This window comes from Piliocolobus tephrosceles, chromosome 11 (genome assembly GCF_002776525.5).
Source record: "Piliocolobus tephrosceles isolate RC106 chromosome 11, ASM277652v3, whole genome shotgun sequence".
NCBI lineage: Eukaryota > Metazoa > Chordata > Mammalia > Primates > Cercopithecidae > Piliocolobus > Piliocolobus tephrosceles.
The window spans coordinates 75,703,860-75,729,348 of record NC_045444.1 but is presented as its reverse complement, the minus strand read 5'-3'; the positions used below and the strand labels follow the sequence as shown (position 1 = coordinate 75,729,348).

Below are 25,489 nucleotides of genomic sequence, written 5' to 3'. Positions count from 1 at the left end.
TTTGTTTTTCTCCATATCCAACATTTAGGTTAAATCTACTACCTCAGTCAAAAATGACTCATTCCTCAGACCTCATAGATTGTTACTGCCACTAGACGGCAGCATATCTAAATTATATTATAACAACTTTTCTTTTTTTAAGTTGTAGAAACCACTTTTGGGCCTGAATTCATAAAAAATATAGGTGACAGCAAATTCCACAGGAAAAAAAAAAAGAGAAAACTCCCCAAACTGAAGAGGATTATCAATAAATAACTATGAGTAGAAAGTAATTTATACTTCAATTTGAATACAAAACATCATTATGCAACATTCTGATGCAACAGCATTTTGGAGATTACATACTATAAGAAAAGTTCTAATATATGCAATAGCCTTTTTAAATGCACCAAATATTTTATTTATGTCTTACCATTTCTTTCCTTTTTTACTTCTACTTTGGATGACTCTGTTTTAAAAGGGAATGCACATAGAAGTATGATTATTAATATACAGCGCTTTCCTAAGTTGTTCAAGAAGACTCATATGAATAAGAACAAAATGACTATGTAGATGTATCTGGCAAGATTACATCAAACGGTGTTGAGAATAATTTTTGGTCAAGTCATCCAGGCATGTCATATGCACCTGACAACGCATAAAAGCAGACGTGGAAACTCTGCCCCCCCCCAAATGGCTGCTTAAAACTCACAGGTGGGACAATTTGTGTTGGTTAAGCAATAATATTGGCAGTAGAGTATTATGTTTTCCACACTTCAAAATCTACCCAATTCTCAGCAAATGGAAACTCAAGCAGTCAAAGGGCGCATGAGAAACTTTTAATTTACCAAAGACTTTTTCCACACTAAAAAAGGCTTAAAGTAATACATCTTTAAATAGTGTTACCTATTGCATTTAAATGTGATTGAATTGTGTCTTATTTTAATTAGGTTCATTATGTATTATGTATTGAATATTTTCAGTAACAGAAGAATCTGAATATCAAAATGTTTTAATCATACTGATAGAGTACAGAATTTATGGATATTCAATATGGTTAAAGCACAACATTTTGTTTTGGTGTCTGCAAAAATTTAACATAGCTTATTAAGATAGCTGACTTCATTAAATATAAAATCATCACTTCTTATTGCCAATATTGTTGCATTGGCCATTCCTGACAATTTACATATATATGTAACCTCAAACTCCTAGGCTCAATCTTCCTGCTTCATCCTCTCAGAGTAGCTAGGACTACAGGCGTGTACCACCAAACCTGGCTAGGTTTTTTTAAAAAAAATTTTATAGGGGGTTCTCGTTATGCTGCCCAGGCTCATCTTGAACTCCTAGTCTCAAGTGATCCTCCAGCCTCAGCCTCCCCAAGTGTTGGCATGACAACAGTGAGCTACTACATCTACCCCTGACAATTTATCTATATTTTTCTTTCCAGTTATGCAGGGCCACCAATTTCATTGTCAACTTTATTTGTTTTTACTCTAGCTAAATTTATTTCAATGACTATAAAATATCCAGGCATATTTAATAATCACAAAAATAGCTTTTAAAGTTTAAATGAGGTTAACCTTAACAGGCTATTAATGCTAAACATTATTATTATAAAGAAATTTCTTGTTATTAAATGTAATGTAAATATATGTAATATAAAGAAACTATTCCCTGTTTGAGGATCCTGGAATAAAGAATGATTGTTCTACTGACAGTCATATCTATTGCTGTTCTCTGAATTTCTATAGTATATCAGTGTATATTAATTTTGCCAGCCCTTATCAAATGATATCCTGCCTTCACCCGTCCATGCATTAACTCAACAAATACTTTCTGAGCAACCATTAAGCCAAGCTTTCATCTGGACACTAGGATACCAAGGCAAATAAAGTAGGCTAAATCTTTGCCCTCTTTTAGAGCTTATACTCAAATGAAGGAGATGCAATGAACAAATATAAAACTATATAAGATAGTTATAAGTGATACTTAGAAAACTAAAAGGAGCCCTTCTTAGATAAATGAAACAAAAACCTCAACTTTGCTCTAATTAATACCAAATTTTAACCTGCTCTAAAATCGACATGCATTCCTAATGCTGAGTAAGGGTAAATAAAATAACAACATTTTAGGTTAAAAAGCTTTATGGTACCTTGGCCGAACGTAACAAAGCGCCTCTGGTTGACCTTGAAGTTAGCATTGCACAGTTGACATATAATAGAAACTCTGTTGTGCAGGGCAGCATGATGAAAAATAGTATAACCTGCTTCATCTGAAACATTGATTGTTGAGCTTGAGGTTTTACGGCTAAATGTATGGAAAACTGCAGACAGCCCTCTTTCAACAGCGGACTTCATACCAAATGGAATACTCTAAAATTAACAAGGCCAGAATCAGTTTATCAAAATGCACTTAAAGTTTGGTCTAAGGAAAAAAATACATGAAATATATTAACAGAATCACATTAATGCTGCTAAAATTAAGTAGAATTTTCACAAGATCCACACGTGGAAAGCTTCTTACTGGATAATGATTAAAGTTGTTAGAGCCATAAGCAAATATTAAGAATTTTAAAAATATTTTGGGGAATTTTTCTTATTATTATTTTAATTTTTTTCTAAAATATTTTAAAAGCAAATGAAGATCACTAGGTTTCTTCTCTGATTTAAGAGAAACCTAATTTGAAGTCTAGAAACTTGAAATATATAGCTATAGAAATACAGTTTGTCATCAAAAGGTAAAAATGTCATCCTCTTTAGACATTCTGACTAATATTTAAAAATTCAACTAACAAATTTTTGAGTTTTCAGTTTGTGGACGTGAAAGCAAATAAATGGAAAGTAAATACCAGTCTAACCTTTGAAGTTGGTGAGCTTCATTGCTCAGTTCCAGAAGCTGTACTTCAAGGCTTGTTGAAACAGATGTGGAGATTTGATTCAGGATGCTAGGTCTGCTCTTTAGGTTTTAGTTCGAGGATTGAAGCCTGGCTCTGCCATTTACTATATGATTTGTGAAAGATCCCTCTCTACACCTCAAGTTTCTCATTTGTATAACAGGAATGATAACAATAGAACTAGTCATACCTTAAAAGAGTTCATTGATTTATAACATTGCCTAACATAAAAAATAAGTAATCAGTAAGTATGAGCCATTGAGATTAATCACAATCCAGTGTATTAATAGGTACTCTGACAGAAATTTATAATCCAGAATTATATAGCCTTTCAGCTACTAAAATGTGGCATTTTATTTCATATTGAAGACTTTAACCTATTATTATCCCTAGGATAAACATCTGAGACACATACTTATCAAAAATATATAACTTCATATACTAAATTATGTGGTAGTCACTGAAATACCTTGCATTTCATAGCTCTTTTGAAACCAAATTTTTTCTTAAATTGTTCGTGTAATTGAGCATCTGTCAGTGGAAGTCTTTTTGGTCTCAGATTGTTCATTATTTCATTTATGGCTCCCCACCACTGTGTCTTATATAGTTGCTGATAGAAAGTTTCAAGTTCAAAATACATCACATAGTAGCTATAAAAAAAAAAGAAAAAAAGATGTTTCTCTAACTTTGAAGTGATTTGTTACTTCTCTTTCTATGCTGGCAAAACTTGTATTTTTCTGTAACAATTAAATACAAAATGGTAGTTTAAATTGTACTTAATTGTAAGTATATTAATAACATCATTATCAACTGTTATTAATCAAGTCTTTATATAAAAATACCTTCTTCATATTGTATTGACTCTGTCTTTCCCATGACAGTGATCTGGGGCAATGTCTAAAAGTTCCTGGAAGGCCTAACTCTGGCTGAAGTTCTAGGTCATCTAACTGTCTGCTTACCTACCTCTTATTCTTTTAAGCTAATTATGTCTATATTTGGCTCCTCAAGAGTTTACCTTGAATGTGATCTGGAATGATGCTTTGTGTAATGGCTCCTTGGCTTTTACTCACTGCAGCAGTGGACTAGAGAAACCCCCCTCCTACCAGGTCCCTGGAACATAGGTGGGGCTTGACACAGCCCTGATCCCTATCACTCTGGAATGGAAAATTGATAAAATGTTGAGTTACTCTGTTCCCTGGGTTCGCTTATCATCACAGGTGAGGGAAAACGGCCACCTTCCTACCCTTCCCCCCATGAGGTACCTTCCCCAAGCCCAGATTTCAGCAGTAAATACTTTAGCTGCTGACCTATTTCTGTCTATGGTAAGCCTCTTAATATTACCTGGGTTTCTCCTCCAAATGCAACTATTTATTGCTGTAAATACAGTATTCTTTTTTCTTGAGACAAGGTCTTACTCTGTTACCAAGGCTGGAGAGCAGTGGCGCAATCACTGTTCGCTTAAGCCTCGACCTCTCAGGTTCAAGAGATCCTCCCACCTCAGCCTCCTGGGTAGGTGTGACAACAGGTATGTGCCGCCTAGCCTGGCTAACTTTTAAATTTTTTGTAGAGATAGGGTCTTATGAATAGGCATGGTGACTTATGCCTGTAATCCCAGCACTTTGGGAGGCTGACGTGAGCAGATCACTTGAGGTCAGGAGTTCGATACCAGCCTGACCAACATGGCAAAACCTCTTCTCTACTAAAAATACAAAAATTAGCCAGGCGTGGTGGTGCATGCTTATAATCCTAGCTACTCAGAAGGCTGAGGCAGGGGAATCACCTGAACCTAGGAGGTATAGGTTGCAGTGAGCCAAGATTGCACCACTGCACTCCAGCCTGGGTGACAGAGCAAGACTCTGTCTCAAAAACAAACAAACAAAAACAAAGATAGGGTCTTACTATGTTGCCCAGTCTGGTCTCGAACTCCTAGGCTCAAGCTATCCTCCCTCGTCAGTTACTATTCTCCAAAGTTCCAGACTTGGTCCTATCCTCTCAACTGCTTGCATGCCTTAAAAGCAAACAAACGAACCAACAAGCAAACCGTCCTTATTTGTTTTTAAATCTTTGCCTCTAATTAAAATGTTTCCTCTGAGCTCTAGTTCCCATATTTCCAAATTTCAGTGTCCAAGATTTAAAAATCCAGGAACACAACACGTCGTCTATTCACATTCTGCCACCAACCAACTGAATGTTAAATCGTAGAAACACTGTGCGACTCAGATGGAAAAGCGGTTGGCGCTCTGTGCAGTGTCCTCTGCCCCTCCTAGCTCCCCTTGATGCTTTAATAATATGGTAGAGTGAGAGGCTGAATACTGCTATTTCAGTGTGTTCTTGTTTTCAGTTCCTGACAAAAAACCTGCTAGAAAAGTATTGGGGTTTAGGGACGACTAAGGATTTCTTTGGTCCCAACTTTTTATTATGAAAATTTTTCAACTGGGATTTGATCCTCATCTCTATCCCTGTTTAACCACTCTGTTAATTATAATAACTAATTACAAACTCTAAGGATTATTACACCGGCTATATCAAATACATGAAGTAATAACTATAACATTTAATACTTTGTTGAGTCCATATGTCATTCATGGTGCTTATTATTCTGGAATCGCCATTGTAAAGGTTTAAATTAACCTTTGCATTTTGTTGTTTTCTTTGTTCTCTACTAACTTTCAACAAACTGTAGCTAGCGTCAGTAATTAGTGAAAGCTCCTTACCTTTTTCCATGAAATTCCATGACTGGTATTGAGTAATATTCTTTATATCCTGAATCTTCTATGAATGTATTAGCAGCACAATCTCGTATTTTTTCTAAATTTTTCTAAAATATGAGTATGTTACTAAAGACATATCCTTAGACACATCTAAACAATTATAAGAATTATTTGTATGAAATAGTACACATGTAAATGACAAATTTTAAAATACTATTCCAGAAGACCCGGATAGCAGCTGCATATATCTAAACCTTACTTTGAGAATGAGGAAGAAATACTAAAGGACAGACATATAGTATACAGAAGGTAGAAAAGCAAAAACAATTGAAATGTAGAATTTTTATACTAAATTCCAGGTGAAGAATTACTGTTCCAAAATTTTAAAGGATCTCTGTTCTAATCCTGATTCTTTGAGGAAAATGGAAGAATGTGTAGTGAGTGTCCAGAGATTTCTACTGCACTCTTTGGTTATCTATTCTAGGACAAATATGGTCCATTAGAAGTCTGTAAATTCTGTGAGGATGATAGATGTACCTAGCTTATTTATAATTTTATCTCAGATATCCAACGCAGTACCTTACATATATCTGCACTTAATTCATTTATGTTAAAATAATGTATGAAAAAATTATTGAGTTGTGAGAATAATCATTTGGAGAGCTGTCTAGTGCCTGTACCAACAGAGGCTCTTTTTGGTTGGAGAATAGGATAAAAGAGTTGAGAAATGATAAACTGTCTAAGGAATCATTTAAACCTGAAAATCTTCCAAGGCATTCTCAATTGAAGGGGTGCTGATATCAAATTCAATTCCTCCATGAACATGAAAATATTGATTCTCTTTGTAGTGAAAATTCTGGCATTTAAAATCTCTTCCATAAATAAATGGAGGCAATTCTCGCTCTGTCTTGACCTTGTCATCTCAAAAAATGAAAACAAATTTTTATTTAAAAAGTGAACAGCACATAAACAATCATATTTTAAGAGATCTAACTTCTCATTCATGTAAACAAAGTAGGAAAATTTCAGATGAAATTAAAATCTTGGCAATTATAGTGCATAAAATTATTTATGCTGTTAATGTATATAAATATTTTAACATTAAAATATATTTTTGGGCATGCATAGTGGCTTATGCCTATAATCCCAGCATTTTGAGAGGCTGAGAAGGGTGGATCGCTTGAGCCTAGGAGTTCAAGACCAGTCTGGACAACATGGTGAAACCCCGTCTCTACTAAAAATACAAAAACTAGCTGGATGTGGTGGCGCATGCATGTAATCCCAGCTACTTGGGAGGCTGAGGCGGGAGGATCGCTTGAGCCCAGGAGGTAAAACCTGCAGTGAGCTGAGATCATGCCACTCCATTCCAGCCTGGGTGACAGAGTGACACCCTGTCTCAAATATATATATTACAGTGCCAATACTGCCCTCAGTCAATTACTGTATATATATTATATATATCTCAATATATACATATATGTATATATAAAATATATTCATACATATGCATGTATATATAAAATATATTTACATTTTGAGCACTTTCTGTAGTTTCGTTGTACAGACATTTCAAAAGTATGCTCAAAACATTGTTCTAGTTCTCGATTTATCGTGAGCTCAAGATTAATATCTTACTCCCAATTATAAAAAAGGACCAGAAACTCTGTGCCTAAGAGAATCTTTGGTTAAATATACAAAAACTTATCTCAGCTAGTTTAGGTAAAAGGAGACATTATAAAGACATAGATGGGTATATCTCACATACAGAAATAACCATCCTGTATTTCTGGAAGGTAATGAAACTACACAGATAACTTATTTTTTAAAATAATTTTCTCTCCTGGGTGTGGTGGCTCATGCCTGTAATCCCAGCACTTTGGGAGGCCGAAACAGGCGGATCACCTGAGGTCAGGAGTCTGAGACCAGCTTGACTAACATAGTGATACCTTGTCTCTACTAAAAACAGAAAATTAGCTGGGCATGGTGGCGGGTGGCTGTAATCCCAGCTATTTGGGAGGCTGAGACAGGAGAACTGCTTGAACCGGGGAGGTGGAGGTTGCAGTGAGCCAAGATTATGAAACTGCACTCCAGCCTGTGCGACAGAGCAAGACTCTGCCTCAAAACAATTTCTTTTCTCAAATTCCAGCAAAGGCTAGGTTTTTCAATATTTTGACTGGTTAGTAGAATACGATTTCATCAACATAAGGGACATAATGTATTTTGGGAAATATAAAAGGTAAAGAAAAGTACAAACAATAACATACACTATACACTCTGATCTCAGCACCTAGAATTAACTATTAACATTAGTCCTATTTGCTTCCCATAGTTTAAGTAATAAGATATTGCAGATATAGCTAACATTCTCTTTAAGCAAGTCCCTCTCAGTTCTATACATGCTCCCCACCACCCAAGAGCCATGCACTGTCATGATTCCATTTCTAATAGTTCACAGATATTGATATCTTCAGCACCTGAATTCTCATGATACAAACTTTCACTAAAGAATTTGCAAAATTTCTGCTGAAAAGTTGCCATCTGAATAGAAAGCCCATTATAATAAGCCTACATGCTTGGAAAGCAATGAAAATGTATAAATTGTGTGCTAATCAGTGTAGAATGAAGAGTTTATACTGAAGTCCCATCAAATTCCATTAATTATGGCCTGTTTCAGCTCTCTATTCTCTTACATTGCTCTATTTGTTTATTAAAGTGCCAATACTACCCTCATTTAATTACTGTAGTTTTAATATGTTTCGATCTATTTTTCAGAAATGAAAGATCATTAACAACCCCTTGCTGCTCTATATTAATTTTAGAGTAAGTATGTAAACTTCAGTGAAAAATATGATCAGGATTTTGAATAGAAGTACACTGAATTTATAGAGTAATTTGAATGAGATATGATACATTCACAGTGTTTTCCCATCATGGATATGGCATATTTCCCTATTCATACAGAACCTATTTTATTTTAACTTATTTTAAATATTTCAGAAGTCCTTATAATTTGTATAAATATATACAAAGTACTATGTACATATGCTGAGTGTTTTTAATTACATTAGAGACATTAAATTTTGTTTGTTTTCTCTTTCTAACAGGTTATAGCTAGGTTACTGCCTGCACCCATATACTAGAAACAAAATTGCATTTAAACATATATTTAATATATACCTATATTTTATATTTGATTTTTGGTGATACTCTTACCTGAAAAAGGCTGAAGCAGACTACCTAAATATGGAACTTTCATTTTCTTCTTTAAACTCAATAGAAATGGAATCAGAAAACATATTAACTTTAGGTATCCTATCCCTCTTCTGATATCTTTTTTCTTCTCAAAGTGTTTTTGAATAATCTTTTTCTGAAGATATAATCTTTGCTGTAGTCTCTGGTAGGTACAAATATCAAGATAATCCTGATTATATTTTATAGCATTAGTAAGCCAATAGCCTGTTTCAAATATAAAGACATTTTCATACTGTTGAACTTGTGTGGTACTGAATGTTAACTTTAGCATAATATTTTCAGCATATTTCATAAATAAAGCTGTTTCTTCAGGGCTATTGGGATCATATGTTGGATCTTCATTCACGTCTTCATCATAGATTTCATTAAAGTCTGGATCCTTTGTAATATCAGTCAAACCTTCATGGTAAAAAAGGAAAATTTTAGATAGTGAAAATTTCATATTTGGCTTCTGGATAAATATGGAAGATTGAAAACAGGATTTTATTGTGAAATCCTACTAACATGACAGTAAAGGAAAAATTAGATGCTGTAAACCAAATATAAAATTCTAAGCACCCCCTACAACAGACTGAACAGACCCGTTTTGGCCAAGGGGACCCCAGAGAAACCTTAAAAACTAAGTTCTTGGCCATGATGGGATCAGAGGTCAAACATGCCTCATTATACCCCTTTTCTTTTGTGGTTTAGACACAACAACTGATCAGCATTAATATTAAAATACAGATCATAAGACTGACAGAATGGACCCTTTGTGGCAATAAGATACCAAACTATAAACAAAACCTAGGGCCATGCCAGGCAAGGGTGAAGTCACAAACCCCTCTACTTAAAGAATAAACTATGTTCTAACAGTCACAAGGTTTTTCTTTTTTCTCTAACAGTTAAACAAAGATTGTCCTCAAGATAAGCAATTTTAAAATAATTACGGCCCATTCGCCAACAGATGCTGAATAACTGACCTTCCTGTTCCCCACGCCATAACTAGAGCTTTGACTGTACAAGAGACTGACTTCAGTAACTTTCTCCTCATAAGAGTACTGACCATGATGTGGTTCTGGACTGTTTACAGAGGCTGTACACATGAATGCCTTCAAGTCCCTGCTTCACCTTCTGACATATAATAAGGGCCTAATTGTAATGCATTTATATGTTAAGTCTCCACCCCAAAGTGAACATGGATCATCTGTAACGTGCATGTTTGTTCAATACACATGTTAGAACCCACTTCATGCATGTTCATAGCTCTTCCTATAACTTGTTACATATGTATACCTGAATATGTATACTTGGCCAAACAGTTCAGCTTAAATTCCTGTCTTGCTCCTCTCTTCCTCGAAGTGCCTGTCAGAATGGCCAGCTTGAAGACTGTAACCCTTTATAAGAAATATATAGATTCATTGCAATCTATATCAAAATAGCAGTCACTGTTCTTCACAGAAATAGAAAAAATAATCCTAAAATATATATGAAACCATGAAAGATCCAGGATAGCCAGTCATCCTGAGCAAAAAGAACAAAACTGGAGGAATCACATTACCTGACTTCAAAGTATATTGCAGAATGATAGTCACCAAAACTGCATCGTACTGGCATAAAAATAGATGCATAGGCCAAAGGAGGTCAGAGAACTCAGAAACAAATGCAAACTTATACAATGAACTCATTTTCAACAAAGGTGCCAAGAACATATGCTGAGGAAAGAACAGTCTCTTCAATAAATGGTGCTGAGAAAACTGGATATCCATACATGGAAGAATAAAACTAGACCCGTCTCTCACCATATACAAACATCAAATAAAAATGGATTAAATACTCAAATCTAAGACCTCAAACTATGAAACTACTAAAAAAAATCAGGTAAACTTTTCAGGATATCAGTCTGGACAAAGATTTCTTGAGTAATACCTCACAATCACATTTTGCAACCCAAGCAAAAATGGACAAATGAGATCACATCAACTTAAAAAGCTTCCACATAGCAAAGGAAACAATCAACAAACTGAAGAGACAACCCACAGAATGGGAGAAAATATTTGCAAACTATCTATCCGACAAGGGCTTAATAACCAGACTATATAAGGAGGTCAAACAATTCTATTGGAAAAAAATCTAATCTGATTAAAAAAATAGGCAAAAGATCTGAATAGACATTTCTCAAAAGGAGACATACACATGGCAAACAGGCATATGAAAAGGTGTTCAACATCTCTGATCATCAGAGAAATGCAAATCAAAACTATAAGATATCATCTTACCCCAGTTAAAATGGCCTTTATCCAAAAGACAGGCAAAAATGAATGCTTGCTGGATGTGGAGAAAAGGGAACCCTAGTACACTGCTGGAGGTAATGTAAACTAGTACAGCCACTAGGAAGAACAGTTTGGAGGTTTCTCGAAAAACTAAAAATATAGCTACCGTATGGTACAGCAATCCCACTGCTGGGTATAAACCCAAAAGAAAGGAAATCGGAATATCAAAGGGTATCTGCACTCCCACGTTTGTTGCAGCACTGTTCATAATAACCAAGATTTGGAAGCAACCTAAGTGTCCATCAACAGATGAACGGATAAAGAAAAAGTGGTACATATACACAACGGAATACTATTCAGCCATGAGATTCTGTCATCTGCAACAACTTTGATGAAACTGGAGGACATTATGTTAAGTGAAATAAGCCATGCACAGAAAGACAAACTTTGCAAGTTCTCACTTATTTGTGGGAGCTAAAAATTAAAACAATTGACCTCATGGAAATAGAGATGGTTACCAGAAGCTGGGAAAGGTGGCAGGGAATGGTGGGGCAGGAGGGGAGTGGGGATAATTAATGGATACAAAAATATAGTTAGATAGAATGAATAAGATCTAGTATTTGACAACACAACAAGGTGACTACAGACAACAATTTATTATACATTTAAAAACACTAAAAGAGTATAATTGGATTGTCTGTAACACAAAGAAAGGATAAATATTTGAGGTGAAGGACACTCCATTTACCCTGATGTGATTATTAGGCTTTGTATGCCTGTGTGAAAATATCTCATAAATATATATACCTACTATGTACCCACAAAAATTTTAAATAAAATAATTCAAAAAAAGAAATAGTCTCCATTCTAAATTTATAAATCTCATGATTCTTAAGTTAACAATGCCAATAAAATTGTGTAAGATGAAAGCAGACAGATGAGTAGGTTACTAAGGAGAGTGAAGAGAGATACAACATAAGTCCCAGCTTTGATCAAGGAAAATATAGAACAACAAGAAAACGTGATTTTTCTTCAACCAGGGTATCGACTTCTCACTTGGGCCAAAAACATAGTTTGTTTTTTCAGGCTAGTATTATACATCGCTTTGTTGTTGTTGTTGTTGTTGTTTGCCAATAAGAAGCTAGACATACATAATAAACAAAGAAACTGCCAGCTAAGTAATCATCATTTAATAAGAATTAAAACTTGATTTTACTCTATCAAAAAATGACGTATTTCCCGTGCTACATTTTCTTGCCATTTACAAAGAAATTGAGGATTTTCTTCTTGTCAAATAGTCTTTTTAAAATAGTTATATCAGCCGGGCGCGGTGGCTCAAGCCTGTAATCCCAGCACTTTGGGAGGCCGAGAGGGGCGGATCACGAGGTCAGGAGATGGAGACCATCCTGGCTAACGCGGTGAAACCCCGTCTCTACTAAAAATACAAAAAAAAATTAGCTGGGCGTGGTGACGGGCGCCTGTAGTCCCAGCTACTCGGGAGGCTGAGGCAGGAGAATGGCGTGAACCCGGGAAGCCAAGCTTGCAGTGAGTGGAGATTGCGTCACTGCACTCCAGCCTGGGCGACAAAGCGAGACTCCGTCTCAAAAAAAAAGTTATATCTACAATGTTACCCTTAATTTAGGCTTGAGAAAACTGCTTGGAGTCATAAGACATGACTGTAGAACATGTGGCATTTGTTTGCAATATATATGCTCTAAAGTGTAAATGATACGTCAATGTGTCCCCTCCTTTTTCCTTTTTTCTTTCTCAAATCTTTTTTTTTTAAAGGCCAGAATACTCTTGGGTTTTTTAAATGGCCACTATAAATCATCTCTTTTCTGCAAAATAGTTAGATAAATTATAAAGAAATGAGAGGGATTCTGGCAGTTTAAAGAAGTCTAAAAAGCCAGAGGGATTGTTGATAGCACTAAAACCTCATGGCTTGGGGTGGCTGGGAGCCAACAAAAACCACAAGAAGCCTTAGAAATTGAAAGCATTATGTGGAGGCTGTGAAGGACAGGCCATGGTGTAAAAATTTTTTTAAAACAAAAGGTGTAGTGAGACCCCTAATCACCTTCCCCAGATAGCACAGTCCTCCTCCTCTTCCTCACTAAAAGGGTACAAAGCACAGCTGAGGGTTGGGAGGAGCAGCTGTGCTGAAAACTAGTTAAATGAGAGTCTGAGTGCTGAACTGAGATAACCACAGTTCAGCACTTCGCCTTCTTTGGCCCCAGACTCACAGCCCTCCCTCCAAGCAGGAGACTGGAGGAAACAGACCTGCAGATATAACATCTGGGGGACAGGCTTCCCAGTGGAATGTCAGGGGTTCCTCCTCACCACTCTGCAGTGAGGTCTACTAGTGTTCCTGCCTCACTCTTAAATGAAAACAAGCAGCAAGGGTCGCCAGGCAAGTCAGGAGAGCCTCTCAGATGAAAGAGACACTGGAATTACAGGACCGGGGCAGGGAGGGGTGCTAAAGGAAAGTGAAGTAGGCTTAAAGCAATGAGTTCTGACAAAAGGAAGGATGAAGTTATCAAGAAAGACATCTCTAAGGAAAAAATGGAACTTCATATCCCATTTTTTATCAAGAAGAGTTCAGCATTTCCCTCCGAAAGACTGGAACTGAATTAGTAATAAGTACATGTAAAATTTAGCTACTTGAAAAAAAAAAAAAAACCATGATTGTTCATATCATGAAAAATAATGTTCCCTGATTCAAAGACCAGAAGCAAAAAAAAGAAAAATAAAGTTATTAAAGAAAGGAAATGTTCCAGCCGGGACAACATAGTGACATTAGTAAGACCTACAAAAAATAAAAAACAAAAAAATTAGCTGAGCATGGTGGCACATTCCTGTAGTCCCAGTTACTCAGGAGGCTGAGGCGGGAAGATCACTTGAGCCCAGGAGTCTGAGACTGCAATGAGCTGAGCTCATACCACTGCACTCAAGCGTGGGTGACAGAGTAAGAGCTTGTCCCTTAAAAAAAAATAAAAATTACAAAACAAAGTGCACATTATGTAAATAAGCTGGAAGAAATATGTACAAAGTCATAGGAAAGTAAATAATGAAAAAGAATTTAATAAAATATTGGATAAAATGAAATTTGGAGGATGAGGGCAATGAGGGGAAAAAAAAGTTTCCACAGCTTTAACCTCTTTTTTTTTTTTTTTGGAGACAGGGTCTCTGTCACCCAGGCTGGAGTGTAGTGGTATGATCTTGGCTCATTGCAGCAGCCTCAACCTCCTGGGCTCAAGTGATCTTCCCACCTCAGCCTCCCAATCATCTGGGACTACAGGCGTGCACCACCATGCCCGGCTAATTTTTGTATATTTTGTAGAGACGGGGTTTTACCACGTTGGCCAGCCTGGTCTCGAACTCCTGAGCTCAAGCGAACCACCTACCTCAGACTCCTAAAGTGTTGGAATTGCAGGTGTCAGCCACTGTGCCAGACGAATTCCCTTATATTCTATTATTACCCATTTAATTTCTACATGTATTGAAAGTTTACTATATGTCATGCACTGTATAAGGCGCTGAGAATTTAAAATCAAACCAAAAAAGACACAATTCTCTGTGCTCTCAAGAAGGAGCTTAATGTCTAATAAGGAAGAAAGAAATGAAGCCAATAATTTCAATTCAAAATACAAAGTATTTTTCTGTGCACAGATAAGAGTTCAAATAGAGGAGGCAGTGTCTGAATCAAGTCTCAAAAAATGAGTAGCAATAACCATAGGAAGAATGTGGACGAGTGGTGTGGGGTGAGCAGGAAGAAGGCATTCCAGATAGAGGACAGGGAATGAACAGAGGAAAAAACAACCCAACTCACATTACTCACTTGTGATATTAAATAAGTACCCATTTTTTCTCAATATTTCTATTAAAAGTTCCCTTCTGCTATTTTGCTATCATAAGATGTTTTCTTCTTTCCTTCCATCCTCCTAGCCTTCTGGAAAGAGTCCAAGAATTTATGAATTAGATGAAGGAATCCACCCTAACTAAAATGCCTGCTGAGAAAACTGGGTAACATGACCAGATTTTTGGTGTGCTCTATTCTCTACTATTGCTACTGTTTTTAAAGAATGATGTTGCTGGTGGTTTGCACACTGCAAAGCTAAGTGAGAAGTAAAGGTTAACTTGGCCAAGACTGATTCCCAGCAGTCTGCCCTCCCAAAAAGAGTTGGCTTTCTGCACAACTCCTTGGAAATCCGCTGTGGCACAGTGTTTAAGGTAATCACATGGTCAGCTGCAAGGTGTGAACAGTTTTCCAGTCATGCCAAGAGAGAAGCTGTTGTTTTCCCAAACGTGAATAGTGAAGTAACAACTTACACTGCTGCTAGCTTGACACTGTGTACCTGCAATTACAAAGCTTGGACACCAGCTCTGTGATCATGCCAGTGGAGAAGTGGTACACTCCCTCAATCTCCAACACTAAGCTTAGAAGAAAAGGCTGCAGCCAAGTTTCCATGAGTCACACTGTGTATTAGACATCTTTTGTTCCCTACCTCACATCCTTTCAGACCACATTTTTAAACTGTAGTTTTTGCTCCACACAGACTTGACCTGACTGTACCTCGCCTCAAGTGCACCACAGGATTATTTTTGCCCTGAAGCTTCTCTGCCACTGCTGTTAAGACTCCTGATGGAACCCATCCAGCCATTCTGGTGTAGGAACAAATCTGAAAGCATGAGCGAGTTAACCCTCCATTCAAACTTTGGCTAATGAAAGACAGTAGCCAGTGGATATACTCTTCCCTCATCTATCCTGTCTTAATCATTTAGAGCTACTATAAGAAAATAGCACAGACTGGGCAGCTTATAAAGAATAGAAAATTATTTCTCACAGCTGTAAGGGCTGGGATATCCAAGATCAAGTTAGATGTGGTGTCTGATGAGGACCCATTCCCTAGTTCATGGATGGTACCTTCTTGCTGTATCCGTACAGGGTGGAAGGGACAGGGCAGCTCTCTGGGGCCTCTTTTATAAGGGCATTAATTCTATTCATGAGGGTCTGCCCTCATGAACTAATCACCCTCCAATGGTCCCATGTCCTAATGCCATTAGTGATTAGGTTTCAACATTTGAATTTCAGGGAGACATAAACATTCAGACCATAGCACATCCCTTAGGCTGGCAATTCTGCAGTGTATTCTATATGACTCCTCAGAATGTCCCAACGAAATAAATCCCAATTGCCCAAATGGTGAAAAAGCTCAACAACACATTCTTGGGTTGATGCTCCCTCCTTTTCTATTCACTTTTCCTGTCCCTCACTCCTGTTCCTTGGAATCATTTCTCAAAAAATAACTTGACTCATGTCCTTGTTTCTGATGCAATTTGGAGGATAACCTAGGCTAAAACATCTTGCTCTTGTATCCTTTCCTCTGACCTGATGCTTCTTTAATCATGTAGCATAAAAGCCCAAGGGTTCAGGTCCCTTTCTTAGAGTCTGACTATTGGCTCTGTAGGATTTCACAGTGGTACTCCAGGTGTGGTGCATGATGGGGAAACCTGTGCCTATTCCTGCTACTGCCACCATGAGTTTCCCCCTATAAACTACTTCAGTAGGTCTAGTATGTATGCTGGTAGTCATTTACCATTGCTTGCACCACACATTGTTGAAGTTTCTAAAGCAGACACCCAATGTGCAGCGGAGGGAGAAACAAATATTTCTCCTAGGTGTAATGTTCATCTTGTTTTTTTTTCCTAAGAGATGGAGGTCTCACTATGTTTCCCAGGTTGCAGAGTAGTGGTTATTTACAGGTGCAAACATAGTACACTATAGCCTCGAATTTCTGGCCTCAAGTAATTTTCCTGCCTCAGCCTCCTGAGTAGCTGGGAATAAAGACAGATTCCACCATGCATGGCTGTGATGCGCATCTTTGATTGTCCAGGAGCCAACAGCATTAAGCACTTTATTGTAAACACACCCAGCACTATCCCCAGACACAGGATAGTAGACTGACTGAATTTGTTAAGGTTTCCAACCTGATTTATAAACAATTTTAAAAAGGTTTGAGGCAGAGAGCAGTGAGAATGCTGTTGCAGTGGAAAAGGGTGTTCTGTACTACAGTGTTGCACAGTGTTGCAGTAGAGATAAGCCAAAGTAGATGATTTTGAGAGATATTTTAAAAGTAGAATCACAAAACTCAAGATGTAAGTTTCCTATCAGGAAAGGACTGATATTTAGCTAATATGCATCAGTAACACCACATTGTTAAAATACACAACTCTCAACTGGCAAACTGAATTGCTGCAGCCCCAAGCTCATTGAATACCTCCCTCCCCAGGGATGCCCTGAAAAGCTCCATGATCCAGAAAAGGGTAAATATGTCAAGCAGGAGGTCTTCGAGACCCTGCTCCAGCATTATGGCTGACATCCATTCTGATTGGTCAGTGCCACTACTGTGCTGGTGGTTAAGTGTTTTGAGTTTCACCCCTGAAAATGTAGGTGTAGAAAACAGACAGCATTAGTCTTTTGGTGCTCTCCCTTTCCACCTACAACTTGACTAGAATGTTCCTATGTGTCTCTGATCCCCTTACCAGGTGCACCACTGCAAGGGAATCCTCATAGAGGGTGGCAGCCTCAGAGATGACACACAGCTGGATGAAATAGACCAGATCCTGGGCCATGAAGTGGCTTGATGTAACTAACTTTGTCATCAAGTAAGCAGGAGCCCTCTCTTCCCTTAGTTACACAACAAGACATGTGCTCCTTCCTGCCATGACCAGGTCTCTGTTGGTGCTCTAACTGGATGATCCAAAGGCTCTCATGGCTTTAACATGTGGATGATTAATCAATATGTATCTAACCTTTATCACTTTCTAGAATTTGACTTCTATACTGAAAGTTTCCATCTAGATATCTGAATCTAAAAAGAGCCTGTTGTTTCTTTACCAGTTTGGCATATGCTCATTCAGAATGATGGCTCATCAGTCCCACGTCCTCTTAAATGAGAGCCTCATGTAAATTTGTAAAAAGGAAAACAAAAGTAAACACAATTTTTGTCAGAAATGTCAAGGCTCTAACGCTGTTGGAAACCATCACCCACTCTTGCTGATCCTTAACCTCCACGGACCTCAGATCTTCACAAAGCTCTTAGCATCACCTTGATCCAGATAAATTACCTTTAAATTAAAAAAATGGCTTAACATTCTCCAAGATAGATCATATGACAGGTCACAAAACAAGTCTCAATTAATTTAAGAAAATCAAAATTATATCAAGTATCCTCTCAGACCACAGTGGAATAAACTGGAAATTAACTCTAAAAGGAACCCGCAAAACTATACAAACACATGGAAATTAAATAATCTGCTCCAGAATGACCTTTGGGTCAACAATGAAACCAAGATGGAAATTTAAAAATCTTTGAACCAAACGATAATAATGATATCAAAACGTCTGGGATTACAGCAAAAGTGGAGCTAAGAGGAAAGTTCATAGCATTAAATGCCTACATTAAAAAGTCTGAAAGAACACAAATGGACAATCTAAGGTTACACCTCAAGGAACTAGAGAAACAGGAACAAACCAAACCCAAACCAAGTAGAAGAAAAGAAATAACAAAGATTAGAGCGGAACTAAATGAAATTGAAACAAGAAAACAATACGAAAGATAAATGAAACAAAAAACTGGTTTTTTGAAAAGATAAAATTGATACACCATTAGCTAGATTAACCAAGAAAAGAAGAGAGAAGATCCAAATAAGCTCAACTAGAAATGAAACAGGAATCATTATAACCGATACCACAGAAATACAAAAGATCATTCGGGATTATTATAAACACTTTTATATGCACAAACTAGAAAATCTAGAGGAGATGGATAAATTCCTGGAAATATATAACCCTGCTAGATTAAATCAGGAAGAAACAGAAACTCTGAACAGATCAATAACAAGTAGAGAGCTTGAAACAATAAAAAATTGCCAACAACAAAAAAGTCCAGGACCAGATGGATTCACAGCTGCATTCTATCAGACGTTCAAAGAAGAACTGGTATCAATCTTACTGAAATTATTCCAAAAGATAAAGAGGAAATTCTCCCTAAATTATTCTGTGAAGTCAGTATCACCCTAATATCCAAACCAGGAAAGGAAATAACAAAAAAAGAAAACTACAGACCAATATCCATGATGAACATGGATGCAAAAATCCTCAAGAAAATACTAACGGAATCCAACAGCATATCAGAAAGATAATACACCATGATCAAGTGGGTTTCATACCAGGGATGAAGGGATGGTTTAACATATGCAAGTCAATATATGTGATGCATTATATAGACAGAATCAAAAACAAAAATCATCTCACTAGATGCACTAGATGCAGAAAAAGCATTTGACAAAATCCAACATTACTTTATGATTAAAACTCTCAGCAAAATGGCCATAGAAGAGACATACCTCAAGGTAATAAAAGTCCTCTATAACAAACCCACAGTCAACATTATACTGAACAGGAAAAAGTTGAAAGCATTTCCCCTGAGAACTGGAACAAGACAAGGATGCTCACTCTCACCACTTCTATTCAACATAGTACTGGAAGTCCTAGCCAGAAGAATCAGACAAGAGAAATAAATAATGGGCTTCCAATTTAGTAAAGAGGAAGTCAAACTGTGGCTGTTTGCCAATGATAAGATCATATGCCTAGAAAACACTAAAGATTCATCCAAAAACCTCCTAGATGCCATAAAGGAATTCAGTAAAGTTTCAGGATACAAAATCAATGAACACAAATCAGTAGCACTACCATACACCAACAACAACCAAGCTGAGACTCAAATCAAGAACTCAATCCCTTTTGCAACAGTTGCAAAAAAACAAAGGAAGTAAAATAACATAACATAAAATAAAATACTTAGGAATACACCTAATCAAGGAGGTGAATAATTTCTATAAGGAAAACTACAAAACATTCCTGAAAGAAATCATTGATGACACAAACAAATGAAAACACATCCCATGCTCATTGATGTGTAGAATCAGTATTGTGAAAATGACCATACTGCCAAAAGCAATCTACAGATTCAATGCAATTCTCATAGAAATACTATCATCATTCCTCATACAACTAGAAAAAACAATCCTAAAAGTCATATAGAACCAAAATGAATCCACATAGCTAAAGCAAGACTAAGCAAAAAGAACAAATCTGGAGGCATCACATTACCTGCTTCAAACTATACTACAAGGCTATAGTTACCAAAACAGCATGGTACTGGGATAAAAATAGGCACATAGATCAATGGAACAGAATAGAGAACTCGGAAATAAAACCAAGTACTTATGGGCAACTGATCTTTGACAAAGCAAACACAAACGTAAAGTGGGGAAAGGGCACCCTTATTCAACAAATGGTGCTGGGATAATTGGCAAGCCACATGAAGCTGGATCTTCATCTCTCAGCTTATCAAAAATCAACTCGAGATGGATCAAGAACTAAATCTAAGACCTGAAACCATAGAAATTCTAGAAGATAACTTGGGCAAACCCTTCTAGACATTGACTTAGGCAAACAGTTCATGATCAAGAACCCAAAAGCAAATGCAACAAAAACAAACATAAACAGACGTGACCTAATTAAACTAAAAAGCTTTTAAACAGCAAAAGAAACAGAAACTCTACTGAGTAAACAGGCAACCCACAGAGTGGGAGAAAATATTTGCTAACTATGCTTCTAACAAAGGACTAATATCCAGAATCTACAAGGAACTCAAACAAATCAGCAAGAAAAAAACAAACATTCCCATCAAAAAGTGGACAAAAGATATGAATAGACAATTCTCAAATGAAGATATACAAAAGGCCAACAAACATATGAAAAATGCTCAACATCACTAATTATCAGAGAAATGCAAATCAAACCACACTGAGATACCATCTTACTCCTGCAAGAATGGCCACAATTTAAAAATCAAAAAATAATAGATGTTTGCATGGTTGTGGTGAAAAAGGAATACTTACACTACTGGTGGGATTGTAATGTAAACTAGTACAGCCACTATGGAAAACAGTATGGAGATTCCTTAAAGAACTAAATGTAGAACTACCATTTGATCCAGCAATCCCACTACCAGGTATCTACCCAGAGGAAAAGAAGTCACTATATGAAAAAGACACTTGCACACGTATGTTTATAGCAGGACAATTTGCAATTGCAAAAATATGGAACCAGTCTAAATGCCCATCAACCAATGAGTAAATGTGGTGGCCGGGTGCGGTGGCTCATGTCTGTAATCCTAGCACTCTAGGAAGTCAAGATGGGAGGATCGTTTGAGGCCAGAGGTTCGAGGCCAGCCTGTTCAACACAGGGAGACTCCCCCATTTCCAAAAAAAAAAGAAAATATATATACCATGGAATACTACTCAGCCATAAAAATGCATGAAATAATGGCATTCACAGCAACATGGATGGAGTTGGAGACCATTATTTTAAGTGAAGTAACTGAGGAATGGCAAGCCAAGTACTCTAAATTCTCCCTTATAAGTGGGAGCTAAGCTATGAGGATGCAAAGGCATAAGAATGATATAATAGACTTTGGGGACTCTAGAGGAAAGGTAGGAGGAGAGTGAGGGATAAAAGTCTATACATGGGGTACAGTGTACATTGCTCGGGTGATCGGTGCACCGAAATCTCAGAAATTACCACTAAAGTACTTAGCCATGTAACCAAAAATCACCTGTTCCCCCCAAAACTATCGAAATAAAATTTAAACATTTAAAAAATGGCTTTGAATAAAAATAATTAAGAAGTAGCCATCTGCAGTGACTCACGCCTGTAATCCCAGCACTTTGGGAGGCCTGGGTGGGTGAATGGCTTGAGCTCAGGAGTTCGTGACCACCCTGGGCAACGCAGTAAGACTCTGTCTCAAAAAAAAAAAAAAAAAAAAAAAAAATTTTTTTTAAGAAGTGTTAAATTATCTTACCTGCTGAACTAAACTCTGAAAAAATGTCTTTATTTGTTTGAGGTTTTCCATCGGCATCAATGTCCATGATGGTACGCCACAATTCAGAGAATCTAGCTCGTTTTTCTTTGGGCATATATATTCCATGCCATAGTGCTTTCAGCATGTAGTCAATATTGATCAGAATTTGCCCAATTCTGGTATCATAATAAGCTGGAGGTAACTGACAAGAAGAACTCTGATCATAATTAGCTTCTAAACTGATGGAAGGGATTTGATTTAGGCAATAAATTCCAATAGCCAACTCTCTTATCATTTGATGGACTTCTCTATAGTCTAAGAGGGCAGTAGGGTCCACGGGAGTCAGTAGGATTGCAGTGGAGAAGCCTACGTTATTCATTTGACTCATAATTCCACACGGGAGGTCTCCTTGAGAGCGAACGTCCTCTTTGGCAGACAACCAGCTAACTAGTGCGGTAGTTAGTAACTCCTGTATTTCACTCCGATCATATTTTTCAAAAAAAGCAGATGCATTTCTTTGTATTGCTAAATTTTCCAGGTAGGTTTCTTCATCTTGAACTTGCTCAAATCTAGGTAATCCTTTTTTGGGCAATCTTAACATTTCTAATTAAATCTAGTGTGTCCTTTTTGAAGCTTCTGCAATGAATAAAAAGGAAAAGATTATCAATAAAATCTGACATGGCAATGAAACTGGATTTCTGTAGAAATAAATCTGTACCTTTCACCTACATAAGGTTAATTTTTCATGGTCAACCGTTACAGTTTTCAAATTAAAAATAACTGCAGTACATGAAAGCTGAAATTTGAATTAAAATAATTAAAATTATAAAATCTTTAACATTAACCATGTTCTGCTTTTCAAAGAAGTCAAAAGAGAAGATGCATGTCAAAAAGAAATGTTAAGTTTATGTGTGAGAAGCTACTGTTACATACCTATTTGTTGTTGGAGAGGCATTCTTTTGTGTATGTTTGTGTCTGTTTGTGTTGCTATAAAGTAGTACCTGAGACTGCATAATTTATAAAGAAAAGAGGTTTATTTGGCTCACAAGTCTGCAGGCTATACAAGCATGGCACCAGCATCTGCTCAGCTTCTGGGGAGAGCAAGCTTACAATCATGGTGGAAGGGGAAGGGGAGCCAGTGTGTCACATGGTAAGAGAGGGAACAATAGAGAGAAAGGGGAGGTGTCTACTCTTAAACAAGCAGATCTTTCATGAGCTCAGAGGTAGAGTTCACTCTGCCAGGAAAGCACCAAGCCATTCACGAGGGATCCGCCCTCATAATCCAAACACCTCGCACCAAGCCCTACCTCCAACACTGGGGAACCTATTTTAACATGAGATTTGGTGGGGATAAATGTCCAAACCACATGGATATTTATTTTGTTTTCAGTTTTTTAAAGCAAGACTATAATGACCTGCATGAAAGAAAAAGAAAGGGCAGGGCACGGTGGCACACGCATGTACTTCCAGCATTTTGGGAGGCCGAGGCAGGCAGATCACCTGAGGTCAGGAGTTCGAGACCAGCCTGACAAACATGGAGAAACCCCATCTCTACTAAAAATACAAAATTAGCCAAACGTGGTGGTATGCCTGTAATCCCAGCTACTCAGGGAGGCTGAGACAGGAGAATCACTTGAACCCGGGAGGCAGAGGTTGCAGTGAGCCAAGATCACGCCATTGCACTCTAGCATGGGTAACAAGTGTGAAACACTGTCTCAAAAAAAAAAAAAAAAGAAAAGAAGAAGAAGAAGAAAAAGAAAAGGAAAGAAGCATCTGCTTAACTTTCAATTTCTGTGCCAATGAATGCCTCTCTGTTCCTGAAATAATAACCACAACTACTATTTATTGAGCATCTACTATATGCCAGGCTCTTTACTATATGATGGTTTTATTTATTTCATCTGATTGGTCTCTATTATATAGTGGTTCTCAAAATTTAGCTTGTATCAAAATCACCTGGGGCTTGTTCAAATACAAATCACTGAATCCCACCACTAAGTTTCTGATTCAATGAGCTGCAGTGGGGCCAGGAAATATGCATTTTAGTAAAGTTACAGGAAATGCTGATACTGCTTGTTTGGGCGCCACACCTGAGACCCCAGGTGAGTGAGTCAGACCTTGTTATGCCCACTTTATAGAGGCAGAAACGGAGACCAGGAGGTTGCAGGACATGTCTGAGGTTTTACGCCTTTCAGAAACAGAACCCACGTCTGTCCATACTCAAGCCTGGGACCCACGTTCAAAAGCAGCTCACGTCAGCCATGGGCACGGGAAACAGGATAGAACAAGGAAAGGGGAGGAACCTACTCTAGAATGACTGTTTTCTCGTCCAGGAGAGGGGCGCTGCGTCCGCGCCGTTCCCGTGGGGCTGGGAACAGTCGTCGCCGCCTTAGATGACTTCTCGCTGGGCCTTGAATCCGCCCTCAGCGGCCCCGCATAGGCCAGCGGGAGGCGCACCGGAAGGAACTGAGAGGAACTTTCAGGGCTTTTCACCCCACCGTGGCTGCCCGGCCCTCCTCGCCTCGCCGGCCAACACTGCCGTCGCCCGGCCGCGGGTCGAAGCGGTTGGTCCTCCGGGCCCTGGGGTGGCGGGGCCGCTCCTGAGGCGGAGCTTGCGGGCGACAAGGCCTGGTGCGTCCCGCAGCAGCCGCAGCGCCCCCGGGCGGCGCCCGGCCCCTTGGCTGGCTCAGACCCCCTGCGTGCTCATCTTCCCAAGCCCGCTTTAGCGCTCAGTCCAGCCGCATGCCGTGGGCACTGTGCCACCCTATGTGCCTCTGCTAAAACACCAAAACAGAGTGGCAGAGGAGAAAGCGCCGGGCGTTGAGGCAGTCCCGAGTTGGAATGCCACCTCCATCATCATTCTTTCGTTCAACAAGCATTTTATGGAACACCTATTATGAGTCAGGCACTGAGCTACAAGCTGGAAACCCTAGAAAACAGGGCAGACACGAAACCCCAAGGAGCTTACAGTTGAACTTGGGGAGCTTACAGTTGAACAGATAATCTCGCAGCTATATTTAACAGTGTGCCAATATTAGATGGAATGACAGCACTCGAATGAAAGCTAACCTAGCTCAGGGCTAGGAAAGGCTGCCTGAGGAAGTGCCCTTTCCCCCTCCGGGCCTAGAAAATGAAAAAGAGCTACCCAAGCAAAGAACTGGACAAGTAGCTTTTCATGAACAGGGAACAGCAGGAGAGAAAGAACTGAAGTGAGAACAAAGTTGAAATGATTGAGAAACCGAGCAAAACCCTGCTTAGGGAACAAGAGAGATGGGGGCACAAACCGAGCTGCAGAGGTGCGCGATCGACAGATCATGCGGGCTGCTGAGTAATGATTTTGAATTTCATTCCAAAGGATTAGCCTAGAGTAGTGGCAGTGGAGGTGGGGCTCAGGGACTGTGGACAGATTTGAAAAATAATGAGGTTGCCTGTTGGTGACAGATTGAATGGGGATATGTTGAAAAAGAAGGT

The 25,489-nt window shown here is 38.2% G+C and overlaps 1 protein-coding gene across 1 annotated transcript in view; it reads right to left on the bottom strand.

Moving 5' to 3' along the window:
* Window positions 1-24,644, bottom strand: part of ANKAR (ankyrin and armadillo repeat containing) — a 72,876-nt gene extending 48,232 nt beyond the window's left edge. The window contains exons 1-7 of the mRNA XM_023212435.2: window positions 24,326-24,644; window positions 22,019-22,654; window positions 8,800-9,237; window positions 6,344-6,507; window positions 5,590-5,693; window positions 3,345-3,525; window positions 2,135-2,354 (exon numbers count right to left, since the gene is read on the bottom strand). Coding sequence (XP_023068203.1) covers window positions 2,135-2,354; window positions 3,345-3,525; window positions 5,590-5,693; window positions 6,344-6,507; window positions 8,800-9,237; window positions 22,019-22,619 — 1,708 coding nt within the window. The 5' untranslated portion in view covers window positions 22,620-22,654; window positions 24,326-24,644. The remainder of the gene's footprint in view (window positions 1-2,134; window positions 2,355-3,344; window positions 3,526-5,589; window positions 5,694-6,343; window positions 6,508-8,799; window positions 9,238-22,018; window positions 22,655-24,325) is intronic.
* Between the last annotated feature and the right edge of the window lie 845 nt (window positions 24,645-25,489).